The 24,720-nt window shown below is 41.7% G+C and overlaps 1 protein-coding gene across 5 annotated transcripts in view; it reads left to right on the plus strand.

Annotated features, from left to right (window-relative positions):
- BEND7 (BEN domain containing 7) overlaps nucleotides 1-24,720 on the plus strand; it is a 46,993-nt gene that overhangs the window by 11,262 nt on the left and 11,011 nt on the right. For 3 of the 5 annotated variants that reach the window (XM_065667714.1, XM_065667724.1, XM_065667734.1), the window contains 5 exons: nucleotides 3,072-3,371; nucleotides 8,811-8,933; nucleotides 11,350-11,615; nucleotides 16,446-16,671; nucleotides 21,378-21,497. In XM_065667714.1, the coding sequence (XP_065523786.1) occupies nucleotides 3,072-3,371; nucleotides 8,811-8,933; nucleotides 11,350-11,615; nucleotides 16,446-16,671; nucleotides 21,378-21,497 (1,035 nt within the window). The remainder of the gene's footprint in view (nucleotides 1-3,071; nucleotides 3,372-8,810; nucleotides 8,934-11,349; nucleotides 11,616-16,445; nucleotides 16,672-21,377; nucleotides 21,498-24,720) is intronic. The other 2 variants (XM_065667743.1, XM_065667751.1) reach the window with 1 other exon arrangement.

Genomic DNA, 24,720 nt, shown 5'->3' on the forward strand with positions numbered 1-24,720 from the left:
AGGGAGAAGCTGAAATAAGCAGCACTCCTCTCAGGCCTCAACATCCATCTCAGGAGGGCTTTTAGAGATAGGTAATGCAGATTTTTCTGTATTAAACGATATGATTATCCTATTCAGCATTTAAACAGCAAGGCCGGTTCCTCTGTAACACACAGTATCTTGAGCTCTTTGGTTTTTTTCTGTGCCCCATCTTCCTTTTTCTTATTTAATTTTTTTAAAATTACATGATTATTATGTGTGAAAATCATCAGCTGATGATAGCTGATGACAAAATGCTATCATTGGGCTTTAGAGCTAATAGCCAGATGAGAGAACCAGGGGGCATGAAGTTAAATCTGTTACTACTACCTACCTGCCTGCAGATTTAGAGAGTGTCAGGAAGGATGCTGCTGTCACCGGCCAGTTACAGATTAAAAGTCGTAATTGGGAGAGGGGGATTGTAAACTTGCATTGAAGACTAAGTCAAGGTTGTAGTTATAGCCTGCACGTTTTTTATGTCCTTCCTTACAAAACAGAAGACATTTCAAAAACCCAAAACAAACCCCAAAAGTCAAACAAATAAAAACCACCATCAGCAAAACCCCAAGCAGAAAAATCCCTAAAAAAAAAAAAAAAACACAGCAAAAAAAAAAAAAAACCTAACAAATAAATTCACAAAGGTTGAATCTCCCTGTTCTAAGTAGGGAGCTACCTAAACACAAATACATGCTTACGTAGGATGCACGCTCAGGGTTTGTTGTGACATTGTTTGTTGTAGGGTTTTTTTTCTATTTAGAGATAAGTGTGCTCGTGAGTGGGAAGACTTCTATATGGAGGAACAAGGGAGCAGAATCAAGGCTGAACAAGCTCAATTAACATTAATATTTCATGTAATTGGGAAAGGGAAATTTAATCTTTCCAACAACGTGTCACCCGACCAGCCACGTAGCACAGTCACTATTCCCGACAGGAGGAGGTGGGTGGGAAGCTTGTTTGATATTCAGATACATTTTGCTGTTGAATACAAATCCAAATTGCCAACATAAAAGTTGGTGTACTACTAAATGATGTGATGGTGAGGGATTGCTTCATGCTTTGCTGTAGCAAACAGCGTTTGGAGCGTGGATATGGGCAGATACAGCCACATACAGGGGAAAGGCAGTGTGAAGTATCTCAATAATTGGAGTCTGGTGGTACTCTGTGGCCTTTTGAGGTTGGGAACTACAAACAGTCAACCCTTAGTTGGGTCAGGGCCAGAAAGTGTCATTTTAGAGGAGTTGGTGCTGTGATTTGTTAATTAAATCACACCCACACACAAATCCACAGGCAAACTGACAAAGTAAACACAATGCAGAACTTCCTTGCAAAGGGGGTTTCTCGCTGCTCTAGCTGGAGTGGAAGCAGTGCTAGAGTATTGTGTGCAGGGTTGACACATATTTCTCTAAGCTTGTACTAGAAGCTTTGTTGCAAACCACCTACTTTCCCACTGGATCAGGGTGGGCTGAAGCCAGCTGGCTCTGGCCCAGGGAACCAGTGCACCGGGTCAGGCAGGAGATGCTCTGATTCAGCAGAGGCTGGAGCAGATTGTACAGCTTGCGTCCCCTTCTGCTTCACCTCCTACAGCAAAACCTCCCTCTTTAAGGTGCCTCCCTGGGTATGCTGGGCTTGCACAGCAATTCCCAACCACACTGAGCTTGGCCTGTGTTGTGGAGGGGGTTGCTGCTCTTTAGCTGTCTGGTTCAGCCAGCTACCTAAGCGTGCTCCTAGGTTTAGACAATTGAATAGTGCTGTTGAGTTGATAAAATTGCTCATGTGCCTGGCATTAACACACTGTCAAATGTCTTGTTGAACCAGAGTTGGACAGGGCTTGGAGCAACCTGCTTTAGTAGAAAGTGTCCCTGCCTGTGGCAGGGCTTTAGAACTAGATGAGCTTTAACGTCTCTTCCAACCCAAACCATTGCATGAGTCTATGATGCACATTGCATCTTGGGTTTTGGGTGGTTGATGTTTCCTTCTGAAGTTTCCCTTACACTATTGCTTTGCCAGAAATAGGTTTACTTTGGGACGTGCAAATGTAAACTCAGTAAAGGATAGCAAGTATTACTGTATAAAGTGCATTATAAAGAAAGGCTGATTCAGCAATTTCTTCTACTTATTCTATTTGCTTAGGATATTTGATTTTTCTATTACCAGTAAAAAAATAGAAACTTCCTATTTCAGAAGGGGCTGTGGTCACTTCCTCATTACTAGTGAGATGTAATGTATGTTTTAATGAGCCAAATAGCTGCTATCTGCCCAAAACACATATATTCGTTGTGCAATCAGCAGTTTCATATGTAAAATTAATACTTAAATGGTGCCAGGAGTATTAAAGTATGTAATTGTGATTATTTAAATGCCCTGAATTTACTTGGAACAGGCAAATTTTTCTTGTTTAGAGTTTCATTTTGTTTTCATAATCTACAGTTTTAAGACCTCCAGCAGTATATGCTAGGCTGTATATGGTTATATGTGTATTAGCTGCCTTTTAATTTATTCCTGTATAATCCAGTATTATTCAATTCTGTGGCCTGTAGAACGGATCCTGCTCATTAAAGTCAATAGATGCAGCATTGTTCCGTGTGTCTGTGTGGCATGATGCTTTTTGTGGTTTATTTTTCCTCTGTAGGATCTAACCTTCTGCATCTAGCAAACTGATACGTAGAAGATCTGATCCTTTAGGCTTCGCTTGGGGAAAATAGCCACGGATGTCAACAGCTGAATAGGATCAGTCTCTTAAAAGGATGGTTTATTTGAAACTGCGGTAGCTATTATTATTTCCTTCTGCAGAAAAAATAATCTTACTCATCAAAGCTTTAGAAACAGCATCAAGAAAGCCAAGTTCAGCAGGTCTTTCAGCCGTGGGAGATGTCAACCATCACTGTGTTAAAGCGTAGCCTGGTACATACCAGCGGCCGCCCAACCATCTCTTTTTCTTTCTCGTCTTTATTTCTTTTTATACTCCAACTCTTATTGGCATCTAAAATCTCTAATCTCTACCCATTACCCTTTTTGCTAATTTACAGTGATAACTGTGGCTCTGTTTTCATTAGGAGATGAAAGCCGGGAAATTAAAAAACAAATTACAGGGATGAGAAGATTACTGAATGACAGCACTGGAAGAATCTATCAACGGGTTGGCAAAGAAGGAGAAAAACTAAAGGAGGAGCCCCAAGATTTAGACTTAGCCTGGGCCCAGCGCCTGAATTCCCCTGCAGAGTCCCAGGCGAGCCTTCATCCTTCACAGAGCGGTGCATGGAATGAATTATCACCTCAAGCCAGCCATTTTTCAGGGCAATACGGAACTCGATCCAAAACGTTCCAAAATCAAACACGAACCGTGGCATCCAATGGTATGATCTGCATTAGTTACTGAGAATGCTACTTTTTTTTTCCCTCTCTCCTTGTACTGTACTAAATTTCTGCCTTTGTTGTGATGATATATTGTACCGCTGCACTGAGAGCAGCTTTATAGTTCAGAGTCTACCAAATGAGCACATAGTTATCACTTTGAAACGGTGCGAAAGTGGGCACGGTGCATTCTGCTACCATCTGTCTTAGCTTTTAAAATGGATTCCTGGTGATAGGACAAAATTACTCAATGCTGTTGCAGGCTTAATTTCTATACAGTACTTACTAAAACAGCTTTTGCCATTGTTATTATATTCATAGCTAATTAAATGCCAACCTCTACCACTCCTCTTTGCAATGAGTAATGTAGCACTGTTGTGACACCACTTGTGGAGCAGGATCCTACTGACTTTCAGAAGGGGATGGCATCAGCCTTATAACAGGTACAAAGTCCCATCCACAGCCTTAGGCTTTTTTTCCTATGGGACTGTTGGAGAGAAGAGATGATGGAGGCTACCTATGAACAGCGTGTATAGAGCATGGTCCATCTTCTGCTGCCAGAGGATTCTGCCATGAAGTAGGTGGCAGTGTGCCCTTAAAATGCTTTTCTCTTGTTTAAAATTCCACAGTATGGAGGTTTTACTGACAGAATAAAAAGGTGTGCTTTCAAAATCCCACCCATTTCAGGTCCTTCTGAAAGTGTGGAAGGACCCGAAATTCATCACACATCTCTCTCTTTGTCCTGAGAGTCCCTGGGCACTGGCAGGGACAGTTCTCTGCATGCACAGAAGTGCCCAAGCCTGCACATGCCTAGTTCTCGCATCTAGAAAGTGGGTGGAGCAGCACCTCTGTCCCCTCAGGGGCCTGATTCAGCATGTGAACTAAAACGTGTTGACAGGATTTGGCCACATATGCAAGAAAATGTCAGTGCTTTGATTTTTCATACAAAGAGAAAGGGTTCGGCTCATCTACCATCTCTTATAGGTTAGAATGCTCTGTGAGAGACAAGGAGAAGAGTCGGATTGAGTGACCTCCTGGGCTGGAGAGGAGGAATGCCCAGGCTCCCAGCTCTTGGGGGAGTGCACCAGGAGGCACCTTCCACCCCTCCCTCTGCAGCTGTCCTGCTGCAGAAAGGAATGCAGTCTTTTAGGTTATTACATAAACATGGGTGTGAGCCCTCTCCTCTGGCCACCTTTGCAAAGATGATCTGCAAGGCTCTTTGGTTAGAGGTGTCTGCCTCCAGTGCGGTGTTGTGATCCTGCCAGGCACCTCTGCTGCTTTGGCTCCGAAGCCTGGTCTCTGGGTAAGGAAAATGTTTGATGTGTTTCTGGGCCATGAGCAAGCTCTGAAACTGCTCCTCACCCAGCATGCGGCTTTTCTGGGTGGCCATTCCCCCATCCCTTGCATTGGAGGCCTGAGCATCTAACTCAGTATTTTAGATGTTATTCAGAGGATGGACAAAGTCCTTAGAAGCTGGGTGTAGAAATGCTGAACAGTACTTCAAGGAAGATACTATTCCTTGGTACTTACCATGGTGTTTAAACTCATCAGGGGAAAGCTGTTCCGGTGGGGTGTAAGCTTATTATGTAGGGCTGTCAGGTCTGAGTCATCACTGGGAGATGTCCAGGCATTGGCAGACAGATGAGTGCAGAAACTGTTTCTGTCCATTGTGGATACATACAATATAGGAAGCCAAGATATATGGTTTAGGCTGTCTGAATTACTCAAATTTGATTGTAACAAGCATGCCAAGTCCATCTAACTAGTTATCTACTCACATGGTAAAGGTGGTTCAAGGAGAGGCTAGAGTGGATGTTTAATAGGTGCTGGTTTAGAAAGCTGTTATGAAAAGGGTATTGCCAAAAGTAGAGAGGGAAAAGGAGGAATGGGGGGAGCCTGGGCATTGCTGCAACAGAGGGAAGAGTAGAAACATACTCAAAAAGCAGAGTGATTTATTCTGAACCAGATTTAAGTCAATGGTTCCACAAGTCATTACTTAGAAGCCTGTGACCTTCTGCATTTAGTGGAAGCCTCTTGGAGCTACTAATAGTGAGTAGCCTGTCTGCCCTGTTAAGACACAACAAACTCATAGAGCCTGTCTGCAGCATTTGAGTTCATGTTCCATAACAAATCTGGCAGTGATGCAGCAGCTGAATTGCTTTTTAGTTGTGTCAAGTTATGTCAATGGACTGTGCTTGCATGCTTTTCAAATACAAACTCATGGTAGCAATGTTACACTAGGTAAACTCACTCTCAGCAGACCCAGCTGAGAACCACTGTCCTGGGCTACTTGCTGCTCACACTGGGGAAGCAACTACTGCACTTGTGTCATCTCCTTCTCTCAACTATGGAAGCTGGTATCAAATTTGCCTGCTGGCTAGCTTCCAAAGAGAGGGAGATGGCTCTTTAAAGACTCCTTCATAAAAATAAGTCTGTTCTCCTTTTAAAATTAAAAAATGATTTATAACAAGTTGAAAAGGGTTGCTTTTGTCCTCTAAAAATGATAAAGATAGTGCTTGGAACAATGACTGAGAACACTCTACAAGATGTTTCTTATAACACAATAACTGATCAGAGGAAGAAAGAAAATAAAAAACCTTCATGAATATGTATGAAGTCAGTAGAATCCTGCTTTGATATGAAATACTGGTGGTCTCTTTTCCCATTACCAGTACCTATGGTAGATTTACATGGGTAATTTTTATCAATGCTAATGGGGATCATAATGTAAATCCCCTACGCCTCAATGGGAAAATAGACCCTTTGGTTTTCCATCAGGAGCCTGTGTGCCTGCGTACTTTCATTAGGAACATGTTATATTGCAACAGGAAAGATGTACAGGTATTTACTGCTATAACTTGTCTGAGTTTTCAGATGCAATTCAGCACTATGTGAAGTCTTCATTAAGAAGGAAACAAAAGCCCACCAGCCCTGTCTCCTGCTGTACTCTTTCAGGTAGCATTTCCAAAAGCCCACTAGAATATTGGATTCTGATCAAGAGAGAGAACAGGCTTTATCCTGAGGATCTTATTAGTCTAAACCAACTGAAAAAGCAGTAGAGAATTCTATTCTTACTATGTATTTGTCTTCGATTAATAAAACTCTCCTCATTTCCTAGGACCCCATTTCTGGGGTGCCTGTTTGTCTTACTGACAGGTACAGGGTTATGCTGATGCTGTTAAATTCTAAGTAGCCTTGAACCTCATCTGTCTAAAAGTCTACCTTTAGCACCCTTAACTTCTACCTTAAAGTATACCCTACCTTTAACCCTTAAAGTCTGTCTTACCCTTTAGGGTAAAGGGTGTTGGTGGAGCCAAGTTGAGGGATTCTGAGTAATCTGCTGCAAAGCTAAAGATAACATATATTTTGTTTCCCTCTGTACCTGTAACAATGGGCTGAACACTTTATGGACCATTGAAAAGATAAAATCCCATCCATGCCCCAAGGAACTTACAGTGAATAGACAGTGCACAAAGGAAGGGTGAGATCAAACGGGGCAGAGTCCTGCTGAGTCAGTAACCTCTTTTTGTTTTAATTTGAGACTCAGCCTGTTTTCCAGATCACTTTTTACTTTGAAAAAGTTGTTTTATTTACAGCTGAAACCTTGGTGAAAAGCCACAAATGGAACTATTGTATTCATATTTGCTAGACTTGCAGGGATTCTTAAACTACTCCATTTATCTTAGTGCAGTATTAACAGGTTTTGTCCATAGGTGCTATTTTAAAATACCAAAATGTGTAATTGTAGTAGTGTGGACAGTCTTAAGTCTGTCAGGAAAGGAGGAGACACCCAGAAGATGCCAATAGCCTTTAAGTAATGCATCAGTTTGGCTTCACAAGTAGCTTTCTTTTTGGAGAACAACCACCAGTTTGCTGAAGTCTGATAGATGTTTCTTTAAAGCTGAAGGACTGAATGGAAAGAGATAGAAAACATGTGCCTGGGAAGAGAGATTTGAGGATGGAGGAAAGACACTGGAAGAACTAGGAAAGAGACAGAGCAATTTAGCAGTGGCCATATTTCATCCATTTCAAATGGGGTTTGAAGTCAGGGGATCTGTGTGGGTGTGACATCAGAAAGAACACAGACCAGACCTAAAAAGGTATTAATAAACTGGTTTGGCTTCAGAGGAAAGCAAATGAAAAATGGGAGGATTTATGAACGAAGATTAAATGAGTTGCCTGGTATTAAATTTAGCTAGGTAATGATTAAAGGGTACCTGATAAGTGTTAGGCTATGGGAAAAAAAGGGAAATACACTCTGAAGTCCACCACATGAGACACCAAGCAAGATGATTTTTGTTGGATTCATTTGTACCTATCTTCATAAAATGATCATCCCTCCTCTTGCATGCTTTGATGAGCAGTAAAACAGCCATCAATTTAAATGACTGTAAGCACATTTTGAAATGAAGGGGGGTGCATGCCAACTGGCCTCAGATTCAAGCAGATACTGCTTGGTGTTCTGTTGAATATTGAATGTTTTATTTGCAGCAGTAAAGCTAAAGATATAACTATTTTAAACTAACATCCAGGATACAACTGTTCAAGTAAAGCTTGAAATCTCCCAGCTGTTACAGCCTGTCCTAATTCGGGACCTACAATGCAAAGCATCTGGGAAGCAAGGCAGTAATAAAAGCATTGCTAAGGGCTAGAACTAGAAGTATGTAAATTCAGATAAACACTGTAAGAATTACAGGAAAAGAAGTACCTGTCGAATCTATTCATTTTCAAAGGGAAACTATGGAAAGCTCATCTTGTAGGTCACAGTGCTGGAAAACGTGACATAGAAAACAATCCCAGCCTAGGAAGACGAAGAGCAGATTTGAAAGGTTTTCTTGCTGTGGTTCTTTTCCATCCTGTTTGTTTTGAGAGGGTGTTGTTTGGGGTTTTTGTGGGTATTTTTCCCTTGGAATAGGGTGTTTTATTTTCATTCTCAATTCTTCACATGATAAAGTATCACAGGTAACATTCAAGCAGTTTAAAATTCTTAGGCCCTCATTTAATGTACAGCGTAAACCTTTATTATGCCGTCTGTCTTAATTCTTTGTAAGGCTGTTCCGGGAGATGGGCTTTTGTGTGTGTGTGTGATAAAGTGAGTATGTTTATAATGAGGTTTGGTGCTACTGTTATTCAAGATGAACTAGCCTGACAATAGACAGCCCTGCTGTGAAGAGTGCATTGTATTCATGCTCAGTCTTCTTCAGCCCATGTAACATTGCATTCCCGACTGTATATAATTGCACATATTAGTAATTGGATAAAATCTAGTGGTCCCTTTCTCTTAAAAGGGACCATGTTGAAAATCATTTGCTTCTTGCTTTGGATCTAATTTCATGATCTGGTGTACTGATAATAGTTTCAAATGCCTGCTTATAATCATTGTTTGGGTGGGTTTTGTGGGTTACATCCTCTCTCCCCTGTTTCTTTCCACTTTCTTTCAGGAGAAATCCCAATGACGAATTCCTCAATTGGACCAAACTGCTGTACATGTAATTGCCAGTCAACCCTGCAGGCTATCCTTCAGGAGCTCAAGACCATGCGAAAATTGATTCAGATTCAAGCAGGTACAATGGCCAGTCCCAGATGTGCCTATCCATGACAAGCATCTCAAATGAAGATGACCCTGCTCATTGCAAGGGGCTTGGACTAGATGATCTTTGAAGGTCCCTTCCAGCCCAAGCTGTTCTATGATTCCATGATCTTCTTGCTAGGAGGAATGGCCTAGTAAGACAGAACTTTATGTGGAGACCCAGGAAAACCTGAGCTGTTTCCTGGTCTCTTGACACATTGTTCAAAGTCAAATTTTCACAAGCTTCTTGGAAATGTCATTTTTACTTCTCAGATCCTTGCCTGTAACATGGGATATTACCTGTAGGAATCTTTTAAGGCTAAAATAAATAAATAAATGTAATGTGTTTTGTTCCTAATGAGAATAAATTTATTCCTAATGGGAACTGGGTGGGTACATCAATATGCTACAACTATCCCCAGTTTGTTCTCAGGGTATATTTGTACAGAGGTGCAAAATGCTACCTTACCTGTTAGCTGCTTGCCAGTTCATTAATCTTAAGGGTAAGGAAAGAAACTTGGAAGGCCACTTAAAGTTATTGTATAGCACTTCAAAGATCTTTCAAGTTACAGCTCCGTGGTAGCCTCAACTGAGCTAGCTGCTGCATGTTGCGGCCTCCACCCTTCTTCAGGCTGGTTTACCAGTTCCTTCTACTGGCTGAACCAGCAATAATGTGTTCATTGGGGAAAACTATTGAGTCCAAGTTTTCTGCTAGGTTAGGAGCTGAAACAGAACAGCACAGAGCACTAGAGACAGCAAGATAACAAGAGCATGGCAGCTAAGAGTTAGGTAGGTCATCACAGGCTTCCTAAACATTAGTGTTAATGCTGATGAGAAGTTGGAGATTTCCAGTGTGAGTGATGCGGAGTGGAGCCATGGAGGTTTTTCTCTTAGAGTGCTGGATAAGACCTCTAAGAAGAGGGAGTGTTGAGTAATTAACTGCAGATGGGTGGAGTGAAGGGCTGACCAAACTCCTTGTCTACATGGTGTATAGTGTTTCAGTGAGTGACAGGAAGGATCAGACAGGTTTTGTAATATCAGTTGACATGCATAAAAATGCTTTTCTAAAAGTCACTGATTTGCAAAGAAGCACATGTTTTGCAGTCTTTGCTGGGACAAGGAATTCTTTACACAGTTGCACTGATCTCATTGAAATTATGAGCATGATTAAAAATAGCTTAGGGGTGAGAGGTACAGAACTGAGGGTTATGCCAGAAAAGCTGGCTCCTCAATAGCAGGAATATTTCTTATTTATTATGTAGCTAGAGTTTAAATACCTTGTTAATTTGTGGATCTCTTGATTGATATTTTCTGGTAGGCATGAAGTGATGGTTTTGTAGAGAGAAAAACACTGTTTGGCACATGTGTTGCTAAAAGCGAAAAACCCTAAAATGCAAACATGTAAGTGAAAGTGTAATCACTTATTTTAGTATTCAAACACCCTTCTGTCTAAATCATAAACTACAAATTACGGTCTTGTAAATCCTTGCCAGAAATTAAATATCCCAGAAATCTTTTAATAAACAGTATTCCAAGGGTTGGGTTTCTCCTCATGCTTTATAGATGAGGATTATTTGTAGTTCACTCCTAGCTCGAGTGAGTCGAGTCAGTTTGATTAGCATGTGTAGCACTTTTGGCCATTTTTGTTTTGACCTACATCTTCCTGATTCATCCAGGTATATAATTGTATCTGCAGATCATTCTGCTGGTGGACTTGTTTGTATTAGTACTGGTTCAGGATTGGTGCCTTCATTTGTACAAATGATTGTGGAAAATGCAAGATACTGATAAAGTCTGGTCTCTTAGATTGCAGAGGTAGCACATGACCTGTCAGTTTCTGTGTCTGAGTGAAACAAACTGATGCAACTTTGGGTTACTTGTTTCCCTAGAAATTAAACTATTTAATAGTGTTTTCACTTGTTCTTGACATAATGGTACTTGAAATGTTCTTGCTAAGCTAATTAACTTGGTAACTGCGTTCAGAAAAATAACTGTAATTGCATTAGCACTTGTATTATCTGACGTTATCAGGAAAAGATGCTCAAAGATGGTGAGATTCTCAGTCATTCAAGAAGGTACACAAATTAATCATTGCTCAAGTCCTTTGTGTCACCAACCCTAGGCTGGTCACTAGGAAAAGAACTACGTATTCTTAGTTTTCCTAATGTGCTATTCATCAGCGTGTCTTGGAAAACCTCACAGTGGAGCTCAGTGTCATTTTCCCCATTGTACCGACTGGAAAATTATGCAAAGGTGATAAAATGTAACTGTTTCACATGAACAAACAGCCCTGAAAACCGTACCACATATCCAGAGGATAAGTTCAGTATGTCAGTAGTTTAATGATGTGTCTGTGTGATTGTACATACACTTTTGCCTATAAGTTTAATTCATTGCTTTCTTTCATTCAGTTGGGACTCAAAACAGACAGCAGCCTCCTGCTCCTCTGATTTGTGCACAGAAGTCAACAATATCAAGAAAGAGAAATAAAAAGAAAAAACTGCCCCTCAAAACTGTTGAACCAATTACCATGAATAAGAAACCCAACCCTGCAGAGAACGAAAAGAAACTATCAGCAAACTCGGAACGATCGAGTCTACAAGCAGTTGAAACCCCCTTAAAACCAGAAACCCCTGTTTCAGGATTTGGCATTATCCTTGAATCAGCTTCATCAGATGTAAGTTAATATTTTAATAAGTGGGATCACAGGATTTTAAAACTCATTCAGGAGAATGCGTACTCAAGGCAGGCTGGTGTTCCTGCTTTGTGTTAAACAAGCGAATCTTGGGTAGGGTTAGACAGTGGGGTTTGACTTGAGAAGTGCTGATTACAAAGGTTTGGGGTTTGTTTTTCTGCTTTCATGAGTGTGTAGTTCTCCCTTGAGTTCAAGGCTGTCTGTTGTTTGAGCTTGCAGTGGAAACTTGTTCTTCATGCCTCTTAATGCCAAGAGCCACCATGAGATCAGGAGCTGTGAAAAGTGCTGTGTGTATAAGCCGTTCACAACCCTGTCATTTGCTGATGAGTGCATGTAGTCTACATGTATGCCTTTATCCTGCCAAGGTGTATTTATATGCTGTGTCTCATGCCTGGCTGGTCCCACTGGCTTCAGGGGATTCCTCACCTCTATAAAGTTCATACTTCAGTCTTTGCTCAATACAGTTATTTAGTCTTCATCACTGCGGATGCTGGACGAGGGCCTTGACTTTGTTGGTGATGTCATTGTGATTAAAGGGTCCAACATTTGCCCTTCTAAAAAAATATGTACCTTTTACATGTAAAATTGCAATAAGCATATTCTCTTGGTTCATATAATACATACACATTGATAGAAATCTCATGTATCCAGTAGCTGATAGGCTTTGTTTAATGGCCAAAATGATGCTATCTGAACCAGTTCACTGATTGAGTAAGCTGATCATTAATTTCTCTAATATATTTTTAATTTTGAGCAGGCAGTTTCCAATTTCCCAAGTACGATGAGCTAGAAAAACATAATTAAATTCATTATCAATAAGCGTAAATGAAAACAATGCAGCAGATAATATTCTACCCTTCTGGAAAAGGGAACTAATAATGAAAGAGAGCAGTCATGCTAATTCAGTTATACAGATGCAAGCCACGCCACTAATTAGATTGCAGTCTCATGCCATAGAGTCTGTGTAGTGATACCGAGTAACTAGTTTGAGGCTTTTTCAGAGGTTTTCCTTTTGTAGTATCATGCTTAATAATGTTTGAGGGAATGGTCTGGGGAGGGACTGGTAATTTATCTCCAGTACACAATTTGTGCTTATAATTTTTCCTTGCTTGTGGCACTCTTTTCAGCTTGAAACATGGGTTTGAAAAGAGTTTTGTGCTTGCAATGGAATGTAATTTGGCTTTATGAATGTGTTCTATTGCTGGACACAATTCTTTGAAGGTGCCAATTTGACCTAAGGAGAAAAAAAAAAGAAGAGAAAACATGTGGCTCATAAATCAGGTCCTCATCTGCCCTCCCGTGCTTTGGCCCCTGCTTGCCACAGTAGTTGTTTGACTGAATTTACAGAGCCAGAAGCCGGAGACAAACAAATTGATTTTGTTTCATCTTTGGAAAGAAAACAGTTGAGTTCTGAAAATAGATATATTTAAAAGAGAAAATAAAATGTGACCTTAAACATTGAGAGAAGGCTGAAGAAAGTCACTTCTTCTTTCACAATGAATGGCAGTATTATCTTTTCCTATTTATTCGGAGGCATCTCTAGCGTGCTCGCGACCAGTGTGCCTGAAAAAAAATGAAAGACATTTTACACAGCACCATAACTAAATGTTCCCTTGAGAATATTGCACGGGTTGTCCCTAGTGTGTGCTGTGTCATATGACAGCACTGGCACTGCTGTTGTTTTGAAAACATTTATTGAACTTTAAGAAAAATCTCTGTTTAATGGGTATAAAATTGAGGCTACCGAAACCAAAGAAACCGGTTCGGATGCTGAGATGAAATACTGCTACTTACAGAGGTGTAAAAAGTCTTTGTGAGATCAGCTCTTGATCTGGGCCATGAATCATAGAACCTGCTTTTTAGATGTAATGATCTGTTACTTAAACTTTCTTGTGTTTGTTTTACTGTTACAGTATTTCACTTATAACCTAATCGTTTCTAATCTAGGTAGTACAGCCTACTAAAATGTCTAGGATTAAATCTAATTCACTGCCTGTTAATTTTAGCACGGCAAAAGCCTTTGGCATTCAGGTCTTATTTATTTTATTATACATGAATAGTTCACCCACTAGTTCCTTATGCCATGATCATTATCTGCTAACAAATGCTTTTTTCTTTTAAGAAACTGTATTCAAAAGTGATCATAAAGTTCAATTAGGTCTTTGATTGGAAAACAGTTTACTACTAAAGGAAAGCACGAATAAATCAGTATTTTGCCTTCAAATTATTTCACTGATATATAAATTGATTCCTATATTAAGAACAAAATAGTCAAAGCTGAAATAATATTGACTCCTCCGTGCTGGTTCACTGGTAAGGTCTGAAGTGTATTTTACAGTTGTATTGGTGGGGGGTTACACCTCTTCAAAGTATAACACAGGTCTCCTGAGGTGAACTCAGGGAGGAAGGTAACCTCCCATGGAGCATAATGGCAAAATACAGACCATGAGAGCAGGGCCTCGTGATCCTCCTGGCTTTAGGGTTTTAAGCAGGAGGCGTCAGAAATGTTACCACAGTGGTAATTGGCTCGTAGTGGTTGTATCAGCACCAGTGCGGCAGCAGGGCCAGGGCAGTGATTGTGCCCCTGCACTGGGCACTGATGAGGCCGCACCTCGAATCCTGTGTTCAGCTCTGGGCCCTCACTGCAAGAGAGACATTGAGGTGCTGGAGCGGGGCCAGAGAAGGGCAACGGAGCTGGTGCAGGGCCTGGAGCACAAGTGTGATGGGGAACGGCTGAGGGACCTGGGGGGGTCAGTCTGGAGAAGAGAAGGCTCAGGGGGGACCTGATCGCTCCCTACAGCTGCCTGAGAGGAGGATGGAGCCAGGAGGGGGCTGGGCTCTGCTCCCAAGGAACAAGGGATGGGACAAGAGGAAATGGCCTCAAGCTGCACCAGGGGAGGTTTAGATTGGAGATGAGGAAGAATTTCTTCACTGAGAGGGCAGTCAGGTGTTGGAACAAGCTGCCCAGGGCAGTGGTGGAGTCATCATCCCTGGAGGTGTTTAAAAGACGTGTAGATGTGGTGCTCAGGGACATGGACTTGGCAATGTTGCATTAATGGTTGGACTTAAAGGTCTTTTAAACCTAAACAATTCTATGATTCTGTGTTTCTATGACTTGTGAAGATGGTTTTTCTGCCCAAGGCATCTTCTACAGTCGAGGTTATCTTAGATTGCTATCATGAGACCCAAGACCCAAATAGCATAATAGGACAGGATACCTTCATCACCATGACAACTACATTCTCTGTTTTGATTACTATGAAGTAGAATCTTCCCCAAGTTGTAAACTTGGCCCATGTTTTTTACTTCTGAAAATCATTCCTGTCACTAGAATCTTCAGAAGTAATATGTTAAAAACCCACCTACATCAGAAGACTGTCAAATGTCAAATAGAGTAACTGTTTTGCTGGATCCAGCATTTTGAATGTTCTCAACTAGAACAAGCTGAGAAATATGCTTTTTAGATTTTAATTGTTATCTGAATATTTAAAAATCCTTCATCCTGGCTTCCCAAAGCATTGTAATCTCCAGTTTTATTGCAAAACACACATGCATGTCATAGAACCATAGCCAGTCATAGAACATGCTTTGAAAATATGCTGCTTGCTGTAACTCTCTTGATACCGGGTTTTAAACATCCATGTGAAAAGAGTTACACAGCCAAATCCTCCAGAGATTGGCAGCCCTTTCTTCTGTCTAGACTCAAGACATTTGCAGGTGATTTGATGGGAGATGGCATTTGCTCTTGCTCTGTAAACAGCTTTGACAACGCACCACCACTGATGGATATATTTTCATGAAGGGGAAAAAAAGAGCAAGTTATTAGGAGCAAGCTTATTCCTCACATCATGACCACTGTTATCCTCTTCCGCCCAGCTTCCCCATAATACCTGAAAAAGCGTAGTTTATTCATGATGTATCTCCGTTCTAGATACATAATTGTTTCATTCAGACATCTTGTGTAGTCACAGAAGAAAATACTGCAAATATTGATTGTGTAATTTCTGGTATGTACAGACAGGGGCAGCAAAAAGACTCTTAATAAGGGGACTTCCTTGCAGGACTTCGGCTGCTCTGGCCCACAATGCACTTGAGACTCTTGTGAAATACAGAATGGTTTTGTTTCCTCTTCATCCCTTCCATCTCATTTTCTAGCAGTTGTGTAATCCCTGTGATTTCCCACCGTGCTGAAATAAGCTGTCTACCTAACATCATTCTTTTCTAAGGCTGCATTTTGGGAATGTGGAAAGGAGGGAAACATGGATGATCAGCAGGTGCTGACTCCAAAAGCAACCTCAAACTCATAATCTACTCCTATGGACTGTATCTGTGCTGGAAGCCCATGTGGAACAGTCAGTAACCCTGCATTTGTGCTTCTTGGAAGTGCCTGGCTGCCCCACAGCCCACTTGTTCCCATCATTTGGCAATGAAACAAGTCCATAAAATGGTTAGATAAATATCCAAAAATCATTGCATAGGAATATTGCTCTGGGATGATCCTCTGGTTTGTCATTATTATCCAATATTGAAAGGTATCTCTGTTCTTTTTGTTAGCTGCACCCTTAGAAATAATGTCAGTAATTGTCACCTATTACAGTGGCGAGACAGGAGTATGATTATTTGATTTGCCTTTTAAGGTGCTTATTCACTGATGGGGTTTGATTTCAATGAAGTAGGCTGCTGTGGTACTGAATAGTTGGCAAAAGCTTCAGGGTTTGATTAAGTGATTGTGAAGTCTCACCAGTGCATGATTGAAGTAAAATAACGTCTTTGAATGCTCCTTTAATTAAACCATTTGTATTCTTTTGGTAGCCAGAAGTGCAACTTGCAGAAGGCTTTGACGTCTTCATGCCGAAATCTCAGCTGGACTCTATATTATCAAACTATACTCGCTCAGGAAGTCTGCTCTTTAGGAAGCTGGTCTGTGCATTTTTTGATGACAAGACTTTGGCTAACTCTTTACCAAACGGCAAAAGGAAAAGAGGGCTCAATGACAACCGGAAAGGACTAGACCAAAATATTGTGGGTGCAATAAAAGGTATGGGTTTTGCTTTTTTTCATATGTGGAATTAGAACATATTCTCATCTACAGAGAGTGTAAGGGGATTAGAATTTCTGACGTGTGTTAAATCTATTAAAATATGCAGCCTTATTTTTATTCCCTTTCATTCACTTGTTAAAAATAGCTTCTACGGGGAGAGCTTGTGTTAATTTTAAGCCAGTGATCCCAGTTTGTGAAGTCAGGCTCTAAGGCTGGAAACTCAGTGTTCCTATAAGGTAATTATTTTTCTTTTCCGGATAGCAGAGATGCAAAGAACTCTTGAAAACATAATGACAGTGTAACTGATCATCTTCAGCCAAAACTCTGAGGCTTGCACTGCATCTGATTGTGTCTGCTCTGTAAATAGTTGAGCTGTTGATGGCTGGACTGGGGAGAGATGGAGGAAGATAACACTGGGACTGAGATGAGTTTGATGCTTATAAGAATGGTGGTGGTCCTCTTGTAGAAGCAGATTTCCTAAGTCAGTGTGAGGACCCTGTGCTGGGTGGGATTGTTAGCAGTCAGAGTTTCTCACTTCCAGAAGAACACATGTACCTTCAAACTCTCCGATCACAACATGCAAAGAACTAATATTAGGCCAAAGGTTCTGAACTGGATTCTGTTGTTGAAATCTGAGATAGCAGGGAAAATACCCAAGTTATCAAAAGACAGGCTGTGACTTGCCCTGAGATACAGATTGCCAATCTAGGATTGCCTTAGCAATGAGAAGATCTTAAGTAAGTCAGTTGACAGCAAAAGGAGGCAGGGAACCTTTTGCAACCACCTCTGTGGGCCCCTCTCACCATGCAAGAAAGACACTGACATACTGGCTTGAGTCCAGTGGAGAGCCACCAAGACTTACGGTATCGAAGCAGGTAAGTCATGAAGTACTTACTTATGTGAAATGTGAGGAAAGGCAGAGGGAACTGGAAGAGAAGACAATTCAGGAGGAACCTTGCAGCTGTCCACAACTACCTAGAGAAGATGGTAGATGGTGTAGAGAAGATGGAGTCAGACTCTTCTCAGAGGCACAAGAAGCATTGGACACATGGAAAATTTCCATGTGATACGAGGAAAAGCTTTTTCAGCGTAAGGGTGGTTGAACAGGGCTGCAGGATCTCCACCCTTGGAAATATTCCAAGTCCAGAGCATCATGATCTCGTTGGCCATGCTCTGAGCGGCAGGCTGGACATGGAGACCACCAGATGATCCTTCCAACTTGTGCAGTTGTGTGATAAAGTCTATATTGTGGCTGTGTCATAGTCCTAACACGGAGTTGCTGGTAGACTTTCTTACAGTTATCATTCGGTTTAAATAACAAACACTTTCTTATACTTTCCTTTCTTGAGCTCAATAATCTTCAGAAATCTGAAGGTGAGTTCCCTCTGTCTTTCTCTCATTCTTCCTTAAAAGCTCTCATAAATAAGTGGAAGGAAAAGGAGTTCAAAATTACTTAGGAAAAAAACCCAACAAACTCTAATTTGAGCAGTACGGTGATAAAAGCAATGTTTTTCAGTAGATGCAGCAGCACTATTAAAATAGCATCATCACCCACTGCAGAGATCAATGTTTCTCAGGAGCTAAGCTTGTAATGGAGCAAATTCTGAGGCTTGGTTTAACCTCTTCCCTTGAGTTTGGGAGAAGAAAGAGGGGAGTTGTAGTTCCAACAGATAAATTTCATCTCTGATGGTACTACTAGGTACCACTTTAGTAACAGTGATCTTTATTGGTATTTACAGTATTGCCCAAATGCTAGTGATTCCTGATAGGAGAGCCCATGCCTGCAATCTGTGATGGAATAAGATGCCAAGGGCTGACATCCTGTGGATCTCTCCTCATCCTGGTTCCAATAGAACCCTTCTTCCCCCCCAAGAGCTGAGCTATAGGACACTGTGGTTTCATTTATTCCAATAAATAACTGAGCCAGTATGAAATCTCCACAAGAACAACATCATCTTGTTTGCATTATTATCATTAGGACATTCCTCTACCACGTGCCCAGATATCTTTTAGTGGCACTTTGAATCATTTTCCATGACAGCAATACAAAAGGCTACATTCATGCTAAAACCTAGCAGAGAACTTAAAGGAGGGATCTGTTTGCTTGGAAATCACTCTTCCTGTCTGAAAATATTTTAGCTGCTGTCCTTACAAGTAATTTAAGGCTCCTGCAATAGGATGATTAGCCAGGGAGAAATCCTCTTCTGACCTTGGGGATGCAATGGCACTTGTTGAATCAGTTGCAGTGTTTCTCCCAGGCAGTCAGGTCCCCTTGTGAGCTGCATCTATCTTTCACTTGGAACTGGGGGGAAAAAAAAGATGAAAAAGGAATATCAGAAGCTGTTATTTTTCCTTTATGTGGTTGACTGGAAATCCAGGCAGTAAAGTCCCTCCCTGCAGAGCTCAGTAAGCTGTGTTCAAATGTAGGTGTGATGTGGCCCTCAGGGATCCATACTGGGACCAATACAATTTAGTATCTTCATCTGTGACACAGACAGTGGTTTCTAGTGCACGTTCAGCAAGTTTGCAGATGACACCAAGCTGAGTGGTGCTGTTATTTGCTAGAAGGAAGGGATGCCATTCAGAGGGACCTCAACTGACTTGAGGAGTACACATAATGTGAACCTGAAGTTCCACAGGCTGGGTGCAAGGTCCTACTGCTGGGTCGGGGCATTCCCCAGTATCAATGCAGACAGGGGGATGAATGGGTTGGGAGCAACCTGCTCTAGTGGAAGGTGTCCCTGCCCATGGCAGGGGGTTGGGTCCCTTCCAACCCAAAACCAGTCTGAGATTTATTATTAAAAGTCCCTTCCAACCCAAACCAGTGTGGGATTCTATGACAGAGGGGTTGTTAGGTGGACTAGAAGGTGGAAGTCCCACTTCTCCTGCCTCCTTCCCAGCGCATTCCCATTTCTTTTTGCCTACCTTGGTGTTTCCTAACCACACACTGAGCAATATTTTGACTTTCATTCAGAAGAAGCAGCAAGTTAGAGAAGCAAGTTAACACATTGCCTCTCTAACGTAGCCAGACTCTGGCTTCCTATGCAGGCAAGAGTAAGCAGTAGTTGTAATTCCCACTGTAGGCACTTGCAGCACTGGGTACAGCCTAGTGTCACAGATTGTCCTCATGCCCTGGTCACAAGCAGGAACTGCAATTGCATGTCTGAAGTAAGTAGGAGCCTTTAAGTCTTATGATCAGGTTCCTGTTGTGTCAGGTACCATATTGATTCAGAAGGGAAGCATTATTTCTGCTTTTAGAGAGACCATAATTGTTGCAAATCAGACACTGGCAATATGTGGAGCTGCATTGACTTCTCTGGAAGTCAACTCACATTTGGTCTGATATCCTTGCTGATCAGTCTACAGAGGAAAGTATTGCTATTGCATTTCATGCAGTGGTTTTGTGAAGCTGTTAACATGCATGGAGTTTGAGGGTGGGATTATTTTCAGCCCCCTTACACTGACCAGCTGGCACTGCTTCAGAGGGTGTGTGTAAAATACTGCAATTGTCTTTTTTGTTGTTTCATGCTTCCCCATTCCATTTGTGTGACATTCATCCGCAAGGTTTACACATTCCTTCATCTGGGACCACTTTTCTCTCTTTGTTTCCCAGCCATAATGGGACACTGGGCTCTGAGACCTCTGACCAGGACTACAATAGCAATGCCAACAGAAATAATGCATTATTTTTCTGTTTCTGCTCTTACATAGTTTTTGCACACCTCTCAGTTGTGTGATGAATATCAATTGCACCAGTTTCACTCCATTTATAATCCTGTATTTTGGGTATAACATTGCTGAAGCTGACATAAATATGGAATTAAAGATAATGGGTTCAAACTTTAACAGGGGAAGTTTAGATTGGATATAAGGAGGAAGTTCTTTACTGTAAGGGTGTAAGGGTGGTGAGGCACTGGAATGGGTTGCTCAGGGAAGCTGTGAATGCTCCAAGCCTGGCAGTGTTCAAGGCCAGGTTGGACAGAGCCTTGGGTGACATGGTCTAGTGTGAGGTGTCCCTGCCCGTGGCAGGGGGGGTGGAACTGGATGATTGTAAGGTCCTTTCCAACCCAAACTATTCTATGATTCTATGATTCTGTAATGTTTAGCCCCTGTTTATCATTTTTACCAAATATGACATTGGACCTGTAGGGTACTTCTTTTTTCCCAAAAAAGGCTTTTTTAGTAGCTTTGTAAAAATTTTGTTAGTTTGGCAGTATGAAAACTGTAAAGGTTTGCACAGAGGTAGGTTTTCTATCTGTCATCTGTTTGCTTGAAGCCTTAGGAACATGACCAAGAGGCCATTGAATGAGCAGATCTTCAACTCCCTCCTTGTACCATACGGGAGGCAGCATTTACAAGTGCCTGCCACATCTGGAGACTCTTTTCGAAGTACACTGCTATTCTTCTATGATGTTTTTGTGTGAAACTCATGAATGGAAGAGCTCAGGTGTAGACTGTTTCTCTGGAATAGGCTTTTGTAAGGAGTAACTATGGTATTATTGTGATATTTATACACACAAATGACATCTGAATGATGAACTCACGAAACGCTGAGTTGGAGTTGATTCTTTCAATCCTGGATTGGCCATTTAAACGCTTTTTGATGAGTGGTTAATTTGATGTATTTTGTTTCAAATCCTCTCCAGTCTCCTTTCGTCCATCCTGGTGGAACACTTCAAAAAAATGGTATCTTTTTATTTCAGTCTTTACAGAAAAATACTGCACTGCTAACCATGTGGATAAACTGCCTGGTCCTAGGGACTGGGTCCAGATTCTTCAGGATCAAATTAAACTTGCAAGAAGACGGTTAAAAAGAGGCTCAGGTATGTAAAAATATACAGAGCAACATGCGAGTGTAAGGTTAAAAGCTTAGAGCCTTTGTACCCACACAAGTGTTTTCTTGTTGACTGTGGAGTTGCACATGTTCACTCTATGAAAATAAGACCTCGAAGATTTGAGCAGGTTTCTGTGTAAAGTATGTGTTTCCTTATGTTTGGGATAGTAGGAAGTTTAGGAACTGTCTTTGCAGGCAAGTTAACTTTGAGTCTTTCTCAAATGTTGTCTCTAACACATTTCCATTAGCACCCAAACTCTTCTTCTCAGTGTTTATGAAATCTGAATGCTAAACTAGCTGATCCAGTCAGGTTTGCAAGTAGAAGTCTTAATTAAAGACTGTGACGAGTCCCTCACTGTACTGTTAAGACATAACCCAAATGCATAACCCAAATGCCCTTTCCCTTTAAACTGTGTGTGTCTGGAAGGATGAATGAGTTTTCTCACATTCCTTGTGAAACATCACTGTAGCAAAAAGCACCCACAAATGCCCACCCTGGTTGTGCCAGCAAAGTTCTGTAATACACAGGAGGGAGCTTGCTCCAGTAACAGATAATGTAGGTAGGAGGTTGCAGCAGAGCTGCTCAAGCTGGGCTGGGGTAACCTGCATGCTTGAGGCCAGGACCAGCCTGTGGTGAGGGCTCTGCACTAAGCTTTCACCCCAGCAGGACACAGCTCCAGCAACAAACAGCAACATGTAGTCTCAAAATCCCTGGTAGCTTTCATGGGAAAGCAGTATCACTGGTTAAGAGACATGTAATTACTTTATAAACCTTAACTAGTCCATTCCTATCTTCTCTTCTGTCCTACAAGGGACTTTCTTCATATGAAGCTTCACTTACCCTACCTTATCCTAGTGTTTTCTTAATGCTGTCTTGTGGTCGTATTTCTTGCCCATCTCTCCCTCGAGCATCTGACACTGTTGTCTGAGGCATATCACGTGTGCCAGTGTCCTTAAACACGGTCCTTCTTTGTTACCATATAAAAACTGCCTGCCTTTTCCCCTCTTCCCTTCTGCCCATTGCCACAATTAAGTGCCTGTTAGCACCCACAGGCTGACGGGATGGTGAACCTGATGGCTCCGCAGGGAATGCTGGTGGTCCCCGTGGCTATGGGAGGACTGAGCAGGATCACAGGAGATGTCCTCTCCAGCTCCCTGTCTCAAGAGATGATGTTTTCTTTCCAAAGCTGTGCCTCTGAAACACAGACTTAGACCAGCATCTGAAATCATTCTACATGTTATTAATGCCAGGAGGAAAAACCATAAGAATGAAGAAAATGGGAAACACCCAGAGACAGAAATAACGTGGGGGAGAAAAAAAGCGCACATTATTTGGTAGCATAAGCTTCCCTGGGTAAAAGTGAACCAGCACTAGCCTTGAAAAGGGTTTCTTATGTTCAGGGGGAGGGAAGAGAGAGGGATAGGAGATAATCTCTCTAAAGACAGTGTCAGATTACTGGTGGTGTACAACAGGACTGAGTTCTGCCCCTTCCAAGGCTCTCTCTTCCCCCAGGGCAGGAGGGTGGAAGTGGGATGCCAGGCTTCAGTAAGGTACAAGTGCAGTGTGAGTTGTGGGGAGCAGAGGGTCCTTGGGCTGACTGCGGAAGATCCCTAGGGAAAGAGGATTGACCTAATTTTGTTTTGATTTTTATTTTCCTTCCTCCCTTTTTATTTGCTTTTCTTGGTGCCTCTGCAGGATATTAATTAAAATGACAATGATGTTCAGCTTTTGCCTTTCAAACGGGGCCATCTCCCTCTCTGGTCCTTTCTCAGGAGGAGAGAGTTAAGCTGAGGATATTGTTTCTAAGCTAGCAAGACTAGGAAGAAATAAGTGAAGCTGAATATGGGGTGACTGAATAAGATAGGCTCCAATACCTGTCTTTGCCTGCAGAGGGAAGGTAACTCACTGTGAGTGGATGAGGAGTGAGCAGCAATGAACCTGTCAGCCCCTTGGGTTTATTTATTTGAATTAATAAATAATTTATAAATAATATTGTTATATATATAAAATATAACACATTATATACAATAGATATAAAATGTATAATATTATATATAATTATAATAATTATTTATTTGAAAAGTACGTAGTACCTGGATTGGTAGAAGATCTCTTTTTTGTGTTTAGTTTATTGGCCATTATTTGAAGTGCATTGGTTTCTCTCTGACGTAGGCCACAAGCATACATGTCCTTTTTGGTGGTGCAGGAGTGATTGAACACACCCCAATGGCCATCTGCACCATATCCTCCACTGCCATATCCACTGGTGACCGAAACCAACCCAACCTGCCCTTGCACTGAAGCAAATGAGAGGTTTCCCCAGCCTATGTGATAGCAGAGAGAGGCAGGAGCAGACAGTAACATCTTCATCTTGTTGAAATAAGATTTGTCAGTACTTCTGTTACAACCATGAGCTTCTGATATGAGGGATGTAGAGCTGATCAAGCGACAGATCCATTTAGTCCTGTATTTTGTTTCCAGCCATGGATGTTAGCAGATGCCTGGGGCAGTCTATAGGACCGAGGGAAGCATGTTGGAATGTTTGCTAGCACAGTCTCACAACCCACAGCAGCTTTATCCTGATATAAAAGTGGTGGTGTGGAAACTATGCACATATTAACTATTCATTGTGAAACCATACCAAAATTGTTACAGCTTTGTGTAACTTACAGAGACCAAAACAGGAGGGGAGGGCAGGCATGGAGCAAGGTTAGATCTACTATGGAGAGAAAGGTGTCCCAGGACCCCATGTTACGAAACTTAGCTTTTGAGAATCTGAAAACCATGGGAATTGCAGCCACTGAGATGTGGGATTCAGCACGCTTCCACCTGAGCTCTTCCAGTCTGTGTGTGGACTATGGGGCAGAGGCTGAGTCCTCCTGAACAAGTGTCCTCGTGTGCATACTTTGAGGTCATTCTCTTTTAGTTTTGTCTCCACTTGCTCGCTGAAATGTGCTGGCTCAGTTTGTGGGTATAGACTGAGGTGCCCAAAGAACAAATCTGAGCTCCATTTATTTTACCAAAGCCACAAGACAACATTTTAGTCACCATGGAGCTGGGCTAAATTGTAAAGGCAGAAGTATTTTAAGAGAGGAGGGGCAGGTTTTCCATCCTGTTTGCCTTCCCCTGAGCCACTTAGCACATCCTCTGATTAGTGTTTCATCTCAAACCAGGCAGTAAGACACTGCATTCATGAGCAGCCCTCTCTGCT

The sequence above is a fragment of the Lathamus discolor genome, chromosome 1 (assembly GCF_037157495.1).
Source record: "Lathamus discolor isolate bLatDis1 chromosome 1, bLatDis1.hap1, whole genome shotgun sequence".
NCBI lineage: Eukaryota > Metazoa > Chordata > Aves > Psittaciformes > Psittacidae > Lathamus > Lathamus discolor.